This window comes from Ambystoma mexicanum, chromosome 4p (assembly GCF_040938575.1).
Source record: "Ambystoma mexicanum isolate Mex_15411 chromosome 4p, UKY_AmexF1_1, whole genome shotgun sequence".
In the NCBI taxonomy this organism is placed as follows: domain Eukaryota; kingdom Metazoa; phylum Chordata; class Amphibia; order Caudata; family Ambystomatidae; genus Ambystoma; species Ambystoma mexicanum.
The window spans coordinates 1,190,342,054-1,190,360,711 of record NC_090927.1 but is presented as its reverse complement, the minus strand read 5'-3'; the positions used below and the strand labels follow the sequence as shown (position 1 = coordinate 1,190,360,711).

Here is an 18,658-nt window from a genome sequence, read left to right as displayed (position 1 = left end):
GGTTAGTGCCCTAAGCTGGTGTGGCATTAGCAGTCGACAACTCAGTCGCAGACGCGGTCATAGCCTGTGCCGATTGGGTCTGCTTGGGCTGTTCAGCCTTCTCCTCCGTCTGCGGCTTCTCAGATTTCTCACGAGGTTTAGCCGGGTTAGATGACTTCCTTTTCGAGGAGGAGGTGATTGCCGGCTGGCAATGGAGGCAGACGGTGACCTTGATCGTTCCCTATCCACCTCGGGACCTGCTTCTGCAGCGAACCCGGTGGACTCGGACTTGCGGTTCTTGGCCTTATCTTGGGCCCCCACATATGAGGCGCCCTCAAAGGACTTAGAAGAACACTCCTTGGACCGGCCTGTCCTGTGTGAGGCATGACCCTGCTTGGAGCACGGGTCGGAGGCCTTGGTGTTGAGCCACGCCGCCAGTCTACTTTGCCGGTCCCTTTCACACTCCACCTCCTTGCGGTCCGGGTGCAGGCAGTAGAGGCATTGCAGGTGCTTGTCCTCCACAAAAACATTCCATAGCCTGCATTTGGTGCAGGGTCTGAAGAGGGACCTTCCCTCCTCCTCCTTCGTCATGGCCGGAGGGCGCAAAGTAGGCCCGATAGCCTTCTAGAATCTTCGATGATTTTCGCCCTTGAGGGGTGCTGAAATTTACCGACAACTGATCCCCGCTGTCGGCAGATGGAGAAAAGAGCACACTGATGACTTTGAAACAAAAAAATTACTTTTTCCATCAAAAACCCCAAACCACAAAAAAACAAATAGCTCAGAGAGCAAACTCAAGAACTCCCAACAATGAAGCGTGCAGTCAAAATCTGAATATGGCTGCAAGAAGAGGGGCTTCGGGAGAGGACCGTCATTGGATGGGGGCAGTATGACCCAGAGGACAGTGATTGGTTTAAAGGAGAAATACAGTTTTTAAGAGAAAGTGAAACAGTTTTCTTTTACAGAGGATTCCCAGCCTGACAACGGAATATTCACAAGCATGTGAATCCATGTCAGACCCCATGCTGGTATATTTATAAACTTATTTGAGCTTTAAGCTATCCAAATACCAGGTATAAGGTTTAAAGGTTTGGTGTGGCCAGGGAGAAAGGCCATCCTTTCAGTTTTGTCTGTATTGATCTTTAAGCCGCTGAATGCAATATAAGAGCCCACAGAATTTAATTGAGGTTGTGGTCCATTTGGAGTATAGTCCATTAGGACTAAATCGTGTGCCTATCCAAACCAAGATATTTTGACGGTCCTGAGTTTAGGAGGAAAGAAAGGACAAATGTAAATTTAATAAGGTGGGGACCAGTATGCATCCCTGCGTTACTACGTTGTATGTGGGGATCCATTCTGTGACTTGTCCAGTATGATCTCAGCGTATTTTGACTGTAGTGTTGGTGTGCAAGAGTATAATCATGGTTAAGAGTCAGGGAAGGATGTTCAAAGCAATATTCTTATGCCATACGGCCTCTCTAGGTATGGTATCAAACGCAGCATTGAAATCTATAAATACAACATATTTGGCTTGTTTTTGTGTGTTCTAGACCACTTTGACTATTGTTACTAAAGCTAAGATGTTATGAAGAGTGCTCGCTTGTTTTCTAAAAACCAGTTTGGGATGATGTTATTAATGTTGATCCAGGTAGGAAGTTAATTGAGCAGAATTCTGCCAAATATTTTAACTGGGGCAAACAGCATTGCGAGAATTCTGCAATTTCCTGGGTCGGTCAGACTACCCTTTTTGTGGACTGGAACAATGATGCTATCACTCCAAGATGAAGGCAATAGATTAGTGTGACTGATGGTATGAAATAAGAGGTGCAATGCTTCCGCCCAGCTGTGTGATTTCATCTTTAGTAATGCATTACAGGAACCATCCGGGTCTGATGTTCTAGATGTTTTTATGCTTTTTTATAATCTTTTCTATTTGTGGAACTGAAAGGGAAAAGGGCCATCTGTTGCTAGATGAGAGACCAGAAGGTTATCCAACCGGACACTGTCCAATCGTGTTGGTAATGTGATTAGTCCATTTTTTGTTGGAAGCACTGTTTACTGGGCAGAAGGAATGCCAGAAATTATTTAGGATGCTCCAGAATGTTTGCTGATCTCCCATGATATCACCATGGGCTAGTGACAGCCACAGTGGTTTTTGCCTAAAATGGGCTATAAACCATTTTCGGTGGCCAGATTTTCAAGCCTTGACTAGGTTGGTGATATATTTCCCCCATTACTTTAGTTGCATCAGGTTTTTAAGATCAGCTCCTAGTTGTTGTTAGGCCTGTTGTATTGCTTGTTAATATCTATGACCTTGGTATCTTAGCTGATTACCAATTGCCTTATTGATTTTGGTTTTTCTATTCACTTTAACTTGAGTCGTAACTTCTATAATAGAGGTGTCATAATAAGCAATGACAGGAAATAAGCAAGCAGAAGTGGGCGAATTATGCATATTTGTGTGAAAAGATACTCCAGGACTTTATTCGCTGTAACGTTAGCTTTTTCAAGATTGGCCGGGTTCCAATTAATATGATTTAAACCTGAATTAACTGTTAAGGTACCTAGTGAATCTTGTGATGGGTTAGAGTGGTCAATATTGAAAAAAGTATGCAGAGGGAAATGATCACTTTCTTCTCTGACCATAATAGACATGTCCAGGACAAGTGGGAGGAGCAGATAGTTGACATAGATATAGTCAATGACAAAATCACTTTCCGCGCTTACCCTCATGAATCTACTGACACTAGCACAAGACCCATTTAACATCCAGAGAGGGTGACAGTATAAACAGTGTGCACATGAGACCTTTAGAATCAGAAGAGTTTTCAGGTATTGAAGAAGAAAAGAGAAAAAAGCCAGTAGAAAGAGAAGACTGTTTGGAATTTTAGAGTTAAAATCTCCATGTACAACATAGGACGAATCAATGAATATTCCTAGTAATAGATCAACTGTCGCCAAGATCTTACTGTGATGTTACTTGCCTGGAGGATCATAAACATTGACAATGAGTATAGATTTGGGCCAATTATTAGATTCACTGCAAGACAGGAGGTCTGCCAGTACCCAGTCAGTGCTTAGATACAGTTTCTTTAGAGCAAGTGAGTTATTAACAGATATGAGAAGACCACCTACCGGTCTACTGTTGGGTACATGTGTTCCTTGTGAGTGAATAGTATGTCTGCTGTCTATATTGAGATTGTTAACCATCTAGGTTTCCTGGAGTGCTACAAATGTCAATATTTTCCAAGAGTACGTCCTCAGCCGTGTAGTGAGCAGATCCCCCGGTGTTCCATGAGCAAAGGGAGAAGTTTTTAGAGCCTCTTTACAAAGTGCAGTTGCAGCACCTTCGTCAGCCATTGCCACAGTGTAGGATCTTCTGGTGATTCAGTTGGCTGATTCAGACTTCTCTGTATTTTCTCCGATTGCCCTGAGTGTCAGTAATGTAAGGAAGGCATTTTATCAACAGTAAGACAGACACAAGTGACCACAGTGCAAGGGTGTTTATTGAACTTTAACAAGTGTGTGAAAAATGCCCATCTAATCCTAAATCTACAGATGTGAGCAAGCTACGACCATCAAATAATAAGAATGCCGTCCTAGTGGAGTCTCGTCAAAATAAAAGGGCCTATACTAAAAAAAAAACTATTGCCAATCCTTACCGCTAAATACAAAAAGTGTGGGGTAGTGTTAATGAAAAAGAAATGTGTTCACAAAATGATATGTCAGGATGTTCAGGCAGTTGGCTTCCCTTCCCCCACATTTTCAGCATGGGACAAGGCGGTTCACTCGAGCAAAGCACACACTGGCTTCTTCGGCATGAGGATACAGTTCCATTACCAGCATCAGGGCCTTCTGTGCCCAAGTCTCTTGATTCAGAGGGCATGATGTACCAAAACAAAAACACACATTTCCTTTCCTCTTAGAAGTACTCAATTCAGGCGATTCATCCTGGATCCCCCTCAGCCGGGAACAGATCCTTTTTATATCACAATAGTTACTGTTGATGCCCCTTTTCTGGGCTCGGACCCCCTTTATACAATGTTCAGAGAATGTTCTTTGTCAGGGGACTCACGGTTCACCCTGGATCCCCCTCAGCCAGGCTCAGATCATCCCTCTTACACAATTGTTCTCCCACAGCCGGCCTCAGACCAATTTCAGTTTGCATTAAGCTATCTAAGACTTTCAAATGTGCAGAGGGTTTAGCCTGACCCATTGCAGGACCACTTCGATTTCAAAATTCCCTTTTCACAGTTGCCAACCTGTTGGATACCTAAAAGAGACCTTCGAATGGGCACCCATGTTGCGCTGGACTACTCCCGTCTATGGTATCTTTCTTGACCTCCAAAGTTCAATCACTCCTCTGGTTTTCAATTATATTTGAGTCACTCGTCACATAAGTTTCACACACTGTTCTCTTTAGATGTCTTCATAAAATGTTGCTGCTTGCAACCTTGGTTGTAACACAGGCTGGTCTGGTATCTGTCTCTCAGACTCACCAGCTCTGCTGTCTTTACTGAAGCTGCTTTGTTGTAGGAGCAAAGGAAAGTAACACAGCAGCAAACGCTCTTCCCCGCCTTGGTTATCGAAGCACAAGAGCCCTGGGTACCTCTGACATACAATGCAGGTTTCTTCAGCTTTAGTCCCAGTTTTAGGTTTCTTATTTTCCAAGGTTCACGAAAGTAATGGTCTGAAAAGGTCAAGGGCACTTCCCTCCTTACAACCCTTTCTGGACTCGCCGCCTTTCTTGTCATATTAAACTGCCATCTTGGAACTGCGCTTCAACTTGTGATTTGCCTTGCTCCGCCTTTTATCTGTGTGGGGAAGTGTGATGGAAGTTGGGTGTGTGGAATGATCAGTAATTGCCTGACAATTTTATTGGGACATGTCAGGTATACGGCTCTGGTGTTAGCCCGTTTTCGCTCACAGTGAGCTGTCCGTTAGAAAGTGTTCATGCCAGTCAATTGGGGAGGGCAAGGGACCATATGGGGCTGGGGGTTTGAGTTACTAAAGTAGCCTTATTGGTAGGATGGGGAAAAAGTGTTATAGGGAAGGGGGGGGGAGTTTTCTGATCGCAGTCGATGCATCACATTGCACCTTTAATGATTGCTCCACAGGTAGGTGCTGAAAGAGAAGTTTCAATCTGTCTAACAGTAGGAGATCGTCATACAAAGCGTGTTATAAAGTTGAATTTGTGTTTGGCAACATGGTCTTACTTGATGGTGAAGTATGTAGTGAGACCCGTCCTAACCAAGATGACTTGGTAAGATGTGTGTATTACTTTGGAGCAGACAGCTGATACAGAGTGATTGAGCGAGTGAAGAATCTGTTGCTCATGAAAGCTCTTTGGTTTAGTCAACTTCTTTCTAGCCTTTTTCCTATTTCTAGAGGGCTGTCTGTTTGGTTCATCATTGGATTGCGATTCTTGTATTGAAATTAGGTAATAATGGCCTTTGTGCACAATGAGATCAGTCATTGCAGACCCAGTACACATGTGAGAGGTTTATGCCTTTTTTCTTTATGGATTTACTTTTTTACTCGTAGTGTTTCCCCATGTGCTCAATTGTCTTCTCCTGGGCTTGCTTATCTTGCCCACTGGTGATGAGTAATTTTAGGTTTAGGCTGGGCCTCAATATCAGTATGTGTTGGCACTAAGTGCTTAAGGGGGAGATTTGTGCTGGCAATTACTTCTCGATTATCTACCATTTGAGATAGGGAAATCATTTCTATGCAGGGCGTATCTATATTGCACGCTACATTGTTAGGTGGCCTTGGAGTAGCTAGGCTCATAATGATGGAATTGGTTGGTTTGAAAGTCTTGTTTTCTATACACATTTGGTATAATTTGGTTGTTCTCTAGAGTAACATGCAGGGCTGGTCTTTGCGTCAGGCAGTGCAGGCTGCTGCCTGACATGTCAGCCTCTAGGGAGCGCCTGTTACGCTCCCCTGGAATCTACGGGGATGCAATCCAACCCTAGTTGGTTGATTAACACTCTCGAACCCTCTCCCGGTCCCTTGGTAAGGCCTCTGGTTAAAGATGGGTCTGCAATATAGGAGAGCTGGATTCAATACCAGATTGTCTTTATGTTTTCCCACCTCCCTTGGCCTCAACCCCTTCCTCCCCGCTTGGGCCTTCTCCTCACCTTAATATTGTAAAAGGTGGATTCTCCGTCCTGCTCCTTGTGGCAGGGGTGCGTAGATGTGGGAGGCGAGCAGCGACCAAGTTACTTCACTGGTGCAAGCCCCCCTGTGGGAATCCAGGCCTGCTGCGACTCCGTAGGTTTGCTGCTTTACAGTCTTTATATGCAGTTCTTATTTTCCTCTTAGTTCGAATAATAATGTCTTGCTTCTTTCCTTTTAGGTATGTAAAGGTATTTTGGTGTTGTCATGCAGTTTGAAGATGAGCATGGGCCGGTAGGCGAAAGCGCGGTGTGCTCGATGCCGTCTGGTGAGTAATGCACGATGTGCGGCGCTGTTTCACTTTTTATATTGCTAACTTGTGTCTTTTCTCTCCTTGCAGGTTGCAATGTTCCTCGCTGAGCGCGGTAATGTTTCAGCAATGATACTGACCAGGAGATGACTACCCAGGTAAGAATTGTGTGGTTTTCTTCATTCGGGAGGAAACGCGAGTAAACGCTTACTAATGTTGTCTTTCTTTCTCCTCTTTCCAGGTTGTGGTATTCCAGGATGCATGTGGTGCCGGATGATGGAGTTCGTACCTTCAGGTGAGTGGAACTGAAGTCAGCGATGGATTGAAGACAGGATACTTTTCCAGGTAAGTTTCGTAGTGTTCTTTCTCTCTCTGCAGGTCCTTGGTTTCAGGTAAACTGGCATCAAAGAACTGGACACGGTGAGCGTTACACTGCCCACAGCAGAATAACGCAAAGCATGTTCTGCTGTTTGGATGCTGTTTAAATAGTCTCAGGTAAAGTAGTCCAGGTAAAATAGTCCCAGGCCTGCCACACCCAAAAGACTAGACTGCATAGCTCAGTTCCTTGTAACTGAGCTAGGTGTGTGCCTTCATGTTGGCTGAACCCCCCCAAGTTAAATAGTCCCAAGTAAATAGTCCCATTCTAATGTTGGTCTTCATGATGGTTATGAGCCTGGCGCGCCAGGACTGACTCCAAGAGTGTCTTGGATGAGGTTTTAAGGCCTTTGACCTGGCCTTAACTGGAAGGCTGACTTGCCAGTGAGGGTCAGGGGCAAGGGTCATGACAGCGCCGCACCAGCATTCTAAGAGTCAGTCTAGTAGTATCATTAAAAATTAAGTTAGTGAAAAAATAAATTAATACTGTTTTTCACTTGTGTACAACGTTTTCATTAATTGACACTGCGCCAGTCAGACCTGGGGCACGGGGCCAGTCTGACTGAGCGCATGCAAGCAGCCTGACTCTGCATTCCCTTTCGTGCTCGCGGTGCTACTGCAAAGCCAGGCACCACAGCACGTTGATTTTTAAATGTATTGCTTGCACTAAGCAACCTCAGTGCAGCAAATAGCAACATTTGTAGCTTTCACTTCCCTGGGTGGCACCAGCCAGGCCACACATGCCAAGTTCAGCGTATGCGATGCACTAACACAGGGAGTTGATTGATGGGGCAGCCTGTCCTGCTGTGACCCTGTGTCAGTGAGCATGTGTGGAAGTTGCCAGAGGAATCGGGATCAAAGCCCATCTAGGCAGGAAGGAAGTAGGCAGATGCCCTGCCAGGAGGAGCCTGAGCCCAGAAGCCACCATTGTGCCGGCTGCCACTGCCAAATTGGCATAACGGCGTTCACCATTGGTAAGTACAAACTGTAAGACCTTTAATGTAGCTTAAGTTACTGTTACCTTGATGAGGACAGGTTGTGTGCCACACGTGAAGTGGCATGCAGGTATAGACTTGCAGGCTGCAGCCAAAGATCCTGGCAGGACAGCTGGCTGCAGATGCCACAGGCAAAATGCCCCCCTCCTTCTAGAAAGGCACGCCACAAGCCCACGCCTACCCAGAGGTGTGAATGCTTTTGAAGACCCTTTATAGCCCCCCACATGGTCCTCTGGTGTGAGAGCTGCGGACAAATGCATGGGAGTGCCATAAAACCGTACCCTGAGGTGTGAGCCACCCTTGCTGTTCCCCTCCTCCCCCTCATTCATGGATTACTGTCTCACAGGACCCATCGCTGGGTGAAAAAATAGCAGAATGCTCTATGGCCTTTCCAGCTCGCAAAAAGTAATGAGTGGCAAACTGAGTGAAAAGCTGGAAACGATATAGGTCCTCCTCTCTAGGAAGGGTACGGATGGTGAAGCAGATATAGCAGTAACAGTTGATGGCGCTCATCTGCATTCAATCTCAGAATGTGTGTTTTTTCTGATCACTTCAGCATTGCCAGGAGTAGATTATTCTGCACAGAAGATGGGGAGTTCCTGGAAGTCCAGAACCACCAAGGGAATTGCTTTAGTCCAATACCGTCCACCCAGCGGAATTCCTGGAAGTCTAGTAAGTGTGAATGGGCTGAGGAACGGGGATGAAGTCCGTCATGTCACTCACGTGTCAGTCTGCAGAAAAATCTGTAGCTTTATCCACAGCCTGTAGCCCACGAGAAGCTGTGACGAGATTATGAAAAGGAGAACGCAGGGACTGGCAGCCCATATTCCATCCAGCCCAATTTTTGGACACACAAGCCATAATCTTCGACGTAACCTTTTCTCAGTCGGAACTAATACCTACGAGTACCCCACCTACAGCAGAAAATGAAAGGCAGCAGATGCCAGGTGCATACCTTGACCAGATTTTACTAGCCAAAAATCCAGGCAATATTGTGAGGTCATTAAAATGGGCATAGAACAAGGACATCAAATGCTGAGCACTGAAAAATATATATGAGAACGGATCAACCCCACCCGTGGTACGGAGAGACTACCGCAGAAGCGCTGGCACCGTTTCTTTTTTATATTCCAACCAAATTTGGGGTTTCTTTGGATTCACCCTGATGTTATTTTTTCAATCACTCAGGGGCAATTTGTACAGCTTAACCTGTTTCAGGGAGTATTTGTGTCTTTTTCTAGAGAGTACTAAATTGCACTTGTGATGATGATGATGATAGTGGCACAGTAGAACAATATTGGGGCACTCGGAGTGAGCACATTTTCTGTCCCCCAATGCCTTCAAAGAGGACACTGAGGTCAGCAGCCTTGGGAAAGGAGTGAGGAGACCAGGGAGAACAGGAATAGAAGTGAGCATATTGTAGATATGCATCCCATGTGCTGCCACCTTTTAAAGTTCCCACCAGCCCCCTCCATCACATGGTTCATGCATCATCCATAATAGCTATTCTCCAATATTGCTAAGCACCCAGCAATGGGACTGTTCTGCCCACCAGGTGACACTGCGTTCAGTGCTTCTAAGCACTATGCTCCTTCACAAATAAAAATAAAATGCAAAATACAATACTGTGTGTGCCGCTTTGAGCCAATCTAATTTCTCTGACCAGAATGCAACAGACAACATTCAGAAAGTGAGTTTCCCCCTATAAGAATGGAGCTATAGACCATAAACTTGGAATCTTCTCGCAATATTATCGCTCAATACTAACATCATCTTGATAAGAGTTGCTGCAAAAGATTAAGAAGAATCGAGTACAAACTAGGCTAGTCACCTGAGCTAGAGGACTACAAATCTTGATACATAATTTGCTGCACCTTTTTTTAAAAAAAATCACGTTTTCTTTTAATGAACCTAAAAGCCAGGAATGGTGAATTATTTCACTCATGACATTGGAAAACTAGTGCTCTCCTTAAACGGTCCTCTAGGTCTTACTAAATTCAAGACATAGACACCCCCAGAAGAACCTTAGTGATATCATCATCTGCGTGTTGCCATTCATTGACCAATGTATGCTGCATCTTGTTATGAGTAATATACAGTGTTTAAAGTGCGTACCATGAGTTCGCTACGTTCAGTGGAAAATTCCACTAATAGATCTCTGAACGCTATGATATCCCAACAAGAGTATACCTGTTACGGATATAGCTCAACCAGTTGGATTGGGGGGGGGAGAGGGCGCCAGCAATGCTTCCCGCCTGGGGTGAAATCTGGTGTAAAACCGGCACTGGTAACATGAAAAAATCAAGTAAATACCAGATCACCAACAGTACACTACACAGGAGCGCTTATACCATTTTCATGAGGCTGCAGTCACATCCCATCTATGCCAATAACGGTCAGTGTAAATAACATGCATGAGGCTGCTGCGACAATCTATCTATGCCAGTAACAGTCAGTTTAAATTACATGCATGAAGCTCTTCAGCCTTCATGCCTATGATTTAAAGTGGCAATTACTGGCTTGGATAGGTTAAGGCAGCAGCTTCATGCTTCACTTTAAATCCAGTGGTGGCTGGTGAATTTATTAATTGGATGGCCATAAATGTGTCCCCCAAATATGCCATCGAACGACATAGGGTCAATTTGGAGGCTCTCTTCTTTAGGGCTTTCAGCGTCAAGTTTTGACATGGTTTGCAATCTGCCACCACCTGGTCGACACATTGCTCGACAGAGAAGCGGGATCATTTACAAGAAATAACATTACCAGTCCAGTGATCGGGAGCACTGGGACTACTTACGTGTCCCACATTGGTCCGGGTGAACCAGATGCCCGGTAACTCTTGCCAAGACTCTTGCCAGAATTTCTGCCTCCCCCATTTATGACTTAGTTGCCCTGTATGAAGCACAGTATTCTGGCAGTTAGATCCGTAGGTAATATGCCATCATGCTTGCACCGTTCGAATAGTTGGAGCAGCGGCCCCATCACCACTTCCCACAGTCTTTTCCAGACTTCGACTGGGAATCCATTCGGTCCTGGGGCTTTCCCAGACTGGAGCTGGGAAACAGCCAATGCTATTTCTTCCTCAGACTATGCGCCTCCAGGTCTGCTTGTTGCTGCGCCGTCAGCCACGGTAGCACTGTCAGGTCGATCCCCCACGGTCTGACCGACTGAGGTCGTCTTAACGGGGCGCTATATAATGTCCCTGTTTTGCGTTATCCAGTGCTACTATTCAGAGCGTCTCTTGCACCAGCTGAGCCACCCTCATTCACAGTTCAGCACACTTGGCCTCTGCCTTCGCTACTTCTTCCTTTGCCTCACTCATTGCTGACTGATATCGCTTGCGTCTTGTCGCCGCTTGAGATCGCCTCACCCCTGAGCAGCTCCTTTGTGAGCCAGGGGGTTCATAGACTTCCACTATACCCCCATGCGCCCCCCTCCATAATTACCCCTGAATCAACACAAACCTCCCCCTGGGTTCAGGGCGTTCTTCAATGAACAAGAACAGTATCTTCTTGTGGATTAGAATCAGGTTGTCCCGTGCTTGGAGGAGTGTTCTGTAGAAGAACCTGCAGTGCACCCCCGCCGAATGGGTCTCGGTAAGGAAGGCAAAATCTGGTGAGTACCTATTGAGAAATTGAAGTACAAGCCTATGCTTGATACTTTAGCACAGACCATTGACATTCCACACTAAAAACATGTCCCCTTTGTCATGCGCAATTCCCCTTGAAAGCCATATGCTCGGTCCCGACCCCACATCCTGCTTCGGAGACTTGAACTGTAGTCCCAAACATTACCCCCAACTGAAGCACCTGTCACCCCCAAGTCCGTGCAAACCCTGCACGGGCTAACTACTGAGTGGGGCACTGACAGACAGCAAAAGAAAAGTAAACTCCCTCCTGGTCGCTTGCCCGGGCACTAAATAGAGCAAAGGCCTGATTTGCGAAGTACATCTGTCTTACTAGGCGGTCCTGTCTGCTAATTCAAGTCCTGTGACCACTGATAGTGCCCATCATCCGTCTTCCGACTGCTCCGGGAAGTTGCCCCCGTCCTCTGCAGTTATTGAGTCTTGCAAATATAACGGGCAGAGGATGTTACATGTTCCGTCTCCTGCCGCTGTGTCCCCTTCCATGCAGTCTGCGCCTGCGCCGACTGAACGTTGGTCCCATACCACTTCCATGCTTCCAGTGGCTTGTCGAACAGGAGTACATTTTCCCTGTAGTATACTTTTAGCTGCAAGGGGAAGAAGAAGAGAGCATACTCAATACCACTGGAGAACAGCAAATTTTTGATCAAATCGAATGACTTCTGTGCACCCTGGACCTCCCTTGTGTAATCTGGGAAAAATTCAATTTGGGAACATTGGCCCTGGCTATTTGCAGCAGTGTGTCCCTGTGCTGATAATTAAGGAGTCTCGCAATCATTGTGCGCGGATGCGAACCCCAGGACCGGTCTGCCAGTTGGTACCCTATGTGCGCTTTCAATTGAGAACAAATTTGAACGTTTCTTCAGTGCCATAAGGTCTGTGAGCCATTGCTCTAGGAAGAGTGCTATACAGGGCCCTTCAGCCTTCTGAGGTAGCCCCAATATGCAGAGGCTATTTTGTCTCAACCTCCCTTCACTGTCCTCTGTGCGGTTTTCCAGGGTCTTGAGCTTGTGCGTTACCGCTCAAGTTGCTTCTCCATTTATTTCATGGCATCTTCCGTGTCGGATATTCTCTGTTCCGCCTCCCCCACGCTCTCAAGCAAAGTTTGTGGAAGTACTGTCGCAGATATTAGACCTCCAAGCAGAGCCCGTCGATCTTTTCCTCCACCGATGATCTAGACTCAGCAATGGCTCCATTATGTCCTTTAGCAAGATGGTTGAATCCTGGGGCTGGAGCCTCAGTAGCAGAAGTACTCGGCACCACAGGCTGTAAGGTCGCCGGGGCACCCACTGTGAATTTGTCCATTTTGCTCTGCTTTGTCATTTTGCTTCTTTTTTCCTTGGCCATGCTGTCATGGAATGCCTTCCCGGGTAATACGCTATGCCACTTGCCCCGCCGCCCTCTGGTGCTGCACTCAGTTCTTATCTGGGGTTGGGTCCCAGGGTCAGGCTCCCCACCCCTGCTCCAAGGTTCGTATGTCCCTTCTGACGCCCTTTTGGGCGTGTCACAAGCCGACTCCACTATGTCGTCCCCTTCGCTGGCTGGTCTGGGTTAGTCCCCACCTTCCTGTAGGTGAGCTCTTTCCCTAAATTCTGCAGAGCTGCCAGACCCCACACCTTCTTAGATTCCCCTGCGATCAGCGTTGTCTCTCAATTGCACAGCCCCCCCTGTCAGCTGGGCTAGCCCATAGGACTGGGTGTCCCGTCACACAGGACTCCCAGGAGGATGAACCCTGCCACCGGGCACCTATATATTCCTCCCGCTCTGGGTAGTAGCACCCCAGCGCCCAGGTGCCTTCTGCCAGTCCAGCAGCCTCTGAGCCATGGCCTCCCACTTTCACTGACCTCAGGGCCGACTTATCCCCAGCCAAGATTAGGTGCGGGCAAAACGCAGCCAAGATGGCGGGCGCTCCACCCTCACGCGTGGGTGAGTCTGCTGCTCGCCGCTGCACCTCAGGCTGTGCTGCTCTGTTTGCCGGCCTGCTCTGGCTCTTCCTGGGGCTCTGCCACCCTGCGCTGGCCCCATGGTAATCATGTCTGTCCCCTATATTGCAGTGGCTGCTGGCCAGTCTGTGGCCCGGAGTGCTCCCTTGACGGCTGTTACTGGCCCCCCAAATCCCCTCCAGACCACACTGTCCGCTAGGTGTACTCGCGGCAATCTCAGCTGGATTTGCTGCTCCGGCCGCCTGTTGTGCCGCCGTCTCATGCCGTGGTACTGTGAAACCTCACCAGGCAGCTGCAGACCCACTCGGGTCAACTCCTCCGTGCAGTTGGTGGGTGAAACTGCTTTTGCTGTGCCCCGCTGAGGCTGGTTCCCGCTCCCGAGAGCTTAAATCCTCCAGAGCACAGGCAATATGGGGGCCCCTTCTTCCTGGAAGCAGGGGATCACCTCAGTGAAAACCGTTTTCTCCCTCTTCCCGGCACCAAAACTACACAGAAATGCAGCTTGAGGCTGCTGACCGCCTCCACTTCCTGGTACTGGATTGCAATATCAGCTGTTTATAACTTCAACCAGGATTTTGATTTAGGATTCTGGCGGCCTAGTGGAGCCCCAGGAGTCTATGTCTACATTCTTTAGCTGCTCAGCAGCGCCCCCCCAAAATGATCTTTAATTATGGTTCTAATATTGAATTTGACATTGAAGGAAAGATTTCTGGATAATCATTTTAAAGGTCACTTATACCCATTTTCCAAACAGGCAACACCTATGTCCTCTATCAACTGGCATGCATTTTCACTTATACTGTGACGTTTGCTAAAGCTTCACCAAAACACCCAAGAAATTTAAAATCCAAGTTAGCAAAAGAAGAGATTTTGAATAGTAAATGCACAAACAACATCTGATAGCCTTGAATATCCCTTGACAGTGACTTGGTGTTAAATTGCCAGAAAATATTACACCAAACAGGCTCAACAAATTGCATATATTAGAAATTGACTGAGAAAACTGAAAAAAACTCTCATTGCATAACTGAAAGCTATTGTCATTTTCTTTGCATTTGGCTGTGCTTGCATATCACCCATCTTTTTGAAGGAAATACAGTTTAGAACATAAGGTTTGAGGCATAATAAAATGATGCACATTTATTTAAATCCACGATACCCTTGTAAGAAGGCACTAAAAAATCTTAGTCTAGTTTTACAGTCAAAATTCACTGAAAAGTAATACTTATCTGTACGTACACGTGGTACATTACTGTTCACCCACTGGGTATTTGGCAAAATGTCATCCCATAAAATGAGACATCTGGCAAGTGTCTAAAGAGATTTTCCGAAGGAAGAACATTAAAAAAGGTACTGTGTAAGTGCAGTGGTTATAAATGATCATCAGTTAATATTTCACAAGCATGCTACTCAGAGAAATACACTAGTCAGATGTTTCTAGCACAGCAATAACCCTAATCTTTGGACAATAGTAAGCTTGTGATAACCAGTACTTCTGATAAACATTTTAGTGCTGTTGAAATGTGGTTAACTTCATTCTCTTAATTATTTTTCAGCAGAATATCCCTAGTGAAACATTTCAGACTGCTCAAAGATAGATAAAAAAGTTAAGCAACTAAAACAATAGTGCTCAAGCATCATTATGTTTCAATCATCAATATCACTCCTGTTACACGGAAGATTAACGGAGAAGTCAAGAAAACATGCATCAAGTGAAGTTCTCCTGACACTGAAATAATGCATATGATTAAGGCATCTCTTGGCTCAAAGAAATCTGGTTAAATAGGTGATGACTCGTTCACAAACGTCTGAACAGAAAATCCAGTTAAGCCATGTCGATTGCCATTTTTATAATTGAACCCACACTGCGTTAGGGTTGATAAATTACTAATTTAATTGCAGAAAAGAATAAAAACAGATTTTTTATGATAAAGTTTAAAAATAAGGAGAGACTTAGAGTTTGAGCATCAGTTCTTCCACAAATAACAGTTGGTTTTGGTTAATATTTCAACTTAAAAGTAGGGCAGACGAAAAAGAAATGACCGATATATGTATGGATACATAGCACCCACTTGTTTTTCTGCAGACCCACTTATAGGTAGGTTGCTCCTAGACAAATGGCTTGCCCTACTATTCCAAAAGTCAGGATTGAGGAAAGGACACAAATCACTTGACCTAGTCCATTCTACAGACCACCAGTTCAAAATCAGCAGATGGGAGCCCACTACCTTGGGAGAATGTGGGCCATTGGAGAGAAATGCACTAAAAAAGGCCTACTGGAAAAACACCACTCAGTTGGAGAGAATGGTCTACAGGGTTAGAATAGGTGTATAATGCTTACAGAGTTTGTAGGTCCCCATGATTAGCAAGCTTGAAGGACCAACTGTGCAAAACACAAGGGACCTATGAAGTCAGTAAATCGGTTTCATCAAATGAGAACATTACCTTTTGTAGAACAATGTACTCATTTTTGGTAATGTTCTTTGTAATTATTGCAGTAGTCCTCCCATAGAGGCATCAACTTTGAGATGTTCTCCATGCAGAGACTGGTCTGAAAATGTCTTCACACTACTCGGTGGAATTGTGCAGCTCCACACCAACTTTATCAAAGCATCAGTGGGATTCTTGGTGGCAGAAATAATTTCCTCAGTGAGTCTGTGTGTGACAGTATGAGAGAGAATGACAGTGTGAGAGCGTGTGTGACAGAGCCTGTGAGTGAGTGTTGAGAGTGTTGTGAGAGAGAGTGTTGTGAGAGAGAGTGTTGTGTGAGAGAGTGTTGTGAGAGAGAGTGTTGTGTGAGAGAGAGTGTTGTGTGAGAGATGGAGAGTGGTGTGAGAGATGGAGAGTGGTGTGAGAGAAAGAGTGGTGAGCGAGTGTTGTGTGAGCGAGTGTTGTGTGAGCGAGTGTTGTGTGAGAGAGAGAGTGTTGTGTGAGAGAGAGAGTGTTGTGTGAGAGAGAGTGTTGTGTGAGAGATGGAGAGTGGTGTGAGAGAAAGAGTGGTGTGAGAGAAAGAGTGGTGTGAGAGTGTTGTGTGAGCGAGTGTTGTGTGAGTGTGAGAGTGTTGTGTGAGAGAGAGAGTGTTGTGTGAGAGAGAGAGAGTGTTGTGTGCGAGAGAGAGAGTGTTGTGTGCGAGAGAGAGAGTGTTGTGTGCGAGAGAGAGAGTGTTGTGTGCGAGAGAGAGAGTGTTGTGTGCGAGAGAGAGAGTGTTGTGTGCGAGAGAGAGAGTGTTGTGTGCGAGAGAGAGAGTGTTGTGTGCGAGAGAGAGAGTGTTGTGTGCGAGAGAGAGAGTGTTGTGTGCGAGAGAGAGTGTTGTGTGAGAGAGAGAGTGTTGTGAGAGAGAGAGTTGTGTGAGAGAGAGTGTTGTGTGAGAGAGAGTGTTGTGTGAGAGAGAGTGTTGTGTGAGAGAGAGTGTTGTGTGAGAGAGAGTGTTGAGAGTGTTGTGTGAGAGAGAGTGTTGTGTGAGAGAGAGTGTTGTGTGAGAGAGTGTGTTGTGTGAGAGAGAGTGTTGTGTGAGAGAGAGTGTTGTGTGAGAGAGAGTGTTGTGTGAGAGAGAGTGTTGTGTGAGAGAGAGAGTGTTGTGTGAGAGAGAGAGTGTTGTGTGAGAGAGAGAGTGTTGTGTGAGAGAGAGAGTGTTGTGTGAGAGAGAGAGTTGTGTGAGAGAGAGAGTGTTGTGTGAGAGAGAGAGTGTTGTGTGAGAGAGTGTTGTGAGAGAGAGTGTTGTGTGAGAGAGAGTGGTTTGAGAGTGTTGTGTGAGCGAGAGTGGGGCGAGCGGGTGTGAGAGTGTGTGAGTGTGTGTGTGTGTGTGTGAGAGAGAGTGTGAGGCATCAACTTTGAGATGTTCTCCATGCAGAGACCGGTGTGAAAATGTCTTCACACTACTAGATGGAATTAAGCAGCTCCACACACACTTTGTCAAAGCATCAGTGGGATTCTTGGCGGCAGAAATGATTTCCTCAGTGTGTGTTTGTATGTGTGACAGTATGAGAAAATGACAGTGTGAGAGAGCGTGTGTGACGGAGCCTGTGAGTGTGTTGTGTGAGAGCACGTGTGAGAGAGTGCGTGTGTGTGTGTGCATGTGTGTGAAAGTGCACGTGTGAGCGAGTGTGCATGTGAGCGAGCGTGCGTGTGAGCGTGTGTGTATGAGAGAGAGCAGGGGGAGAGTGTGTGAGCGAGGGTGAGAGTGAGAGTGTGGGAGAGCATGAGAGCGTGTGTGTGAGTGCATGTGGGTGTGAGAGTTCCTGAGGGTGCAAGTGTTTTGTGTGCGAGGGCATGTGATGTGTGCACGTGAGAGGGTGTGTGAGTGGGTGTGTGAGAAGGTGTGTGAGAGAGCGTGTGAGAGAGGGTGTGTGAGCGTGTGAGAGAGGGTGTGTGAGAGCGTGTGAGTGTGTGAGAGCGCGTGTGTGTGTGTGTGAGAGCGCGTGTGTGTGTGTGTGTGTGAGAGCGCGCGTGTGTGTGTGTGTGAGAGCGCGCGCGTGTGTGTGTGTGAGAGCGCGCGCGTGTGTGAGAGCGCGCGCGTGTGTGTGTGTGAGAGCGCGCGCGTGTGTGTGTGAGAGCGCGCGCGTGTGTGTGTGAGAGCGCGCGCGTGTGTGTGTGAGAGCGCGCGCGTGTGTGTGAGAGCACGTGTGTGTGTGTGAGAGCACGCGCGTGTGTGAGAGCACGCGCGTGTGTGAGAGCACGTGTGTGAGAGCACGCGCGTGTGTGAGAGCACGCGCGTGTGTGTGAGAGCACGCGCGTGTGTGTGAGAGCACGCGCGTGTGTGTGAGAGCACGCGCGTGTGTGTGAGAGCACGCGCGTGTGTGTGAGAGCACGCGCGTGTGTGTGAGAGCACGCGCGTGTGTGTGAGAGCACGCGCGTGTGTGTGAGAGCACGCGCGTGTGTGTGAGAGCACGCGCGTGTGTGTGAGAGCACGCGCGTGTGTGTGAGAGCACGCGCGTGTGTGTGAGAGCACGCGCGTGTGTGTGAGAGCACGCGCGTGTGTGTGAGAGCACGCGCGTGTGTGTGAGAGCACGCGCGTGTGTGTGAGAGCACGCGCGTGTGTGTGAGAGCACGCGCGTGTGTGTGAGAGCACGCGCGTGTGTGTGAGAGCACGCGCGTGTGTGTGAGAGCACGCGCGTGTGTGTGAGAGCACGCGCGTGTGTGTGAGAGCACGCGCGTGTGAGAGCACGCGCGTGTGAGAGCACGCGTGTGTGAGAGCACGCGTGTGTGAGAGCACGCGTGTGTGAGAGCACGCGTGTGTGAGAGCACGCGTGTGTGTGAGAGCACGTGTGTGTGAGAGCACGCGTGTGTGTGAGAG

The 18,658-nt window shown here is 47.2% G+C and overlaps 1 protein-coding gene across 1 annotated transcript in view; it reads right to left on the bottom strand.

The window, feature by feature from the left end:
* ANAPC1 (anaphase promoting complex subunit 1) overlaps positions 1-18,658 on the bottom strand; it is a 2,053,226-nt gene that overhangs the window by 542,309 nt on the left and 1,492,259 nt on the right. Inside the window, exon 33 of the mRNA XM_069606837.1 lies at positions 14,605-14,679. Coding sequence (XP_069462938.1) covers positions 14,605-14,679 — 75 coding nt within the window. The remainder of the gene's footprint in view (positions 1-14,604; positions 14,680-18,658) is intronic.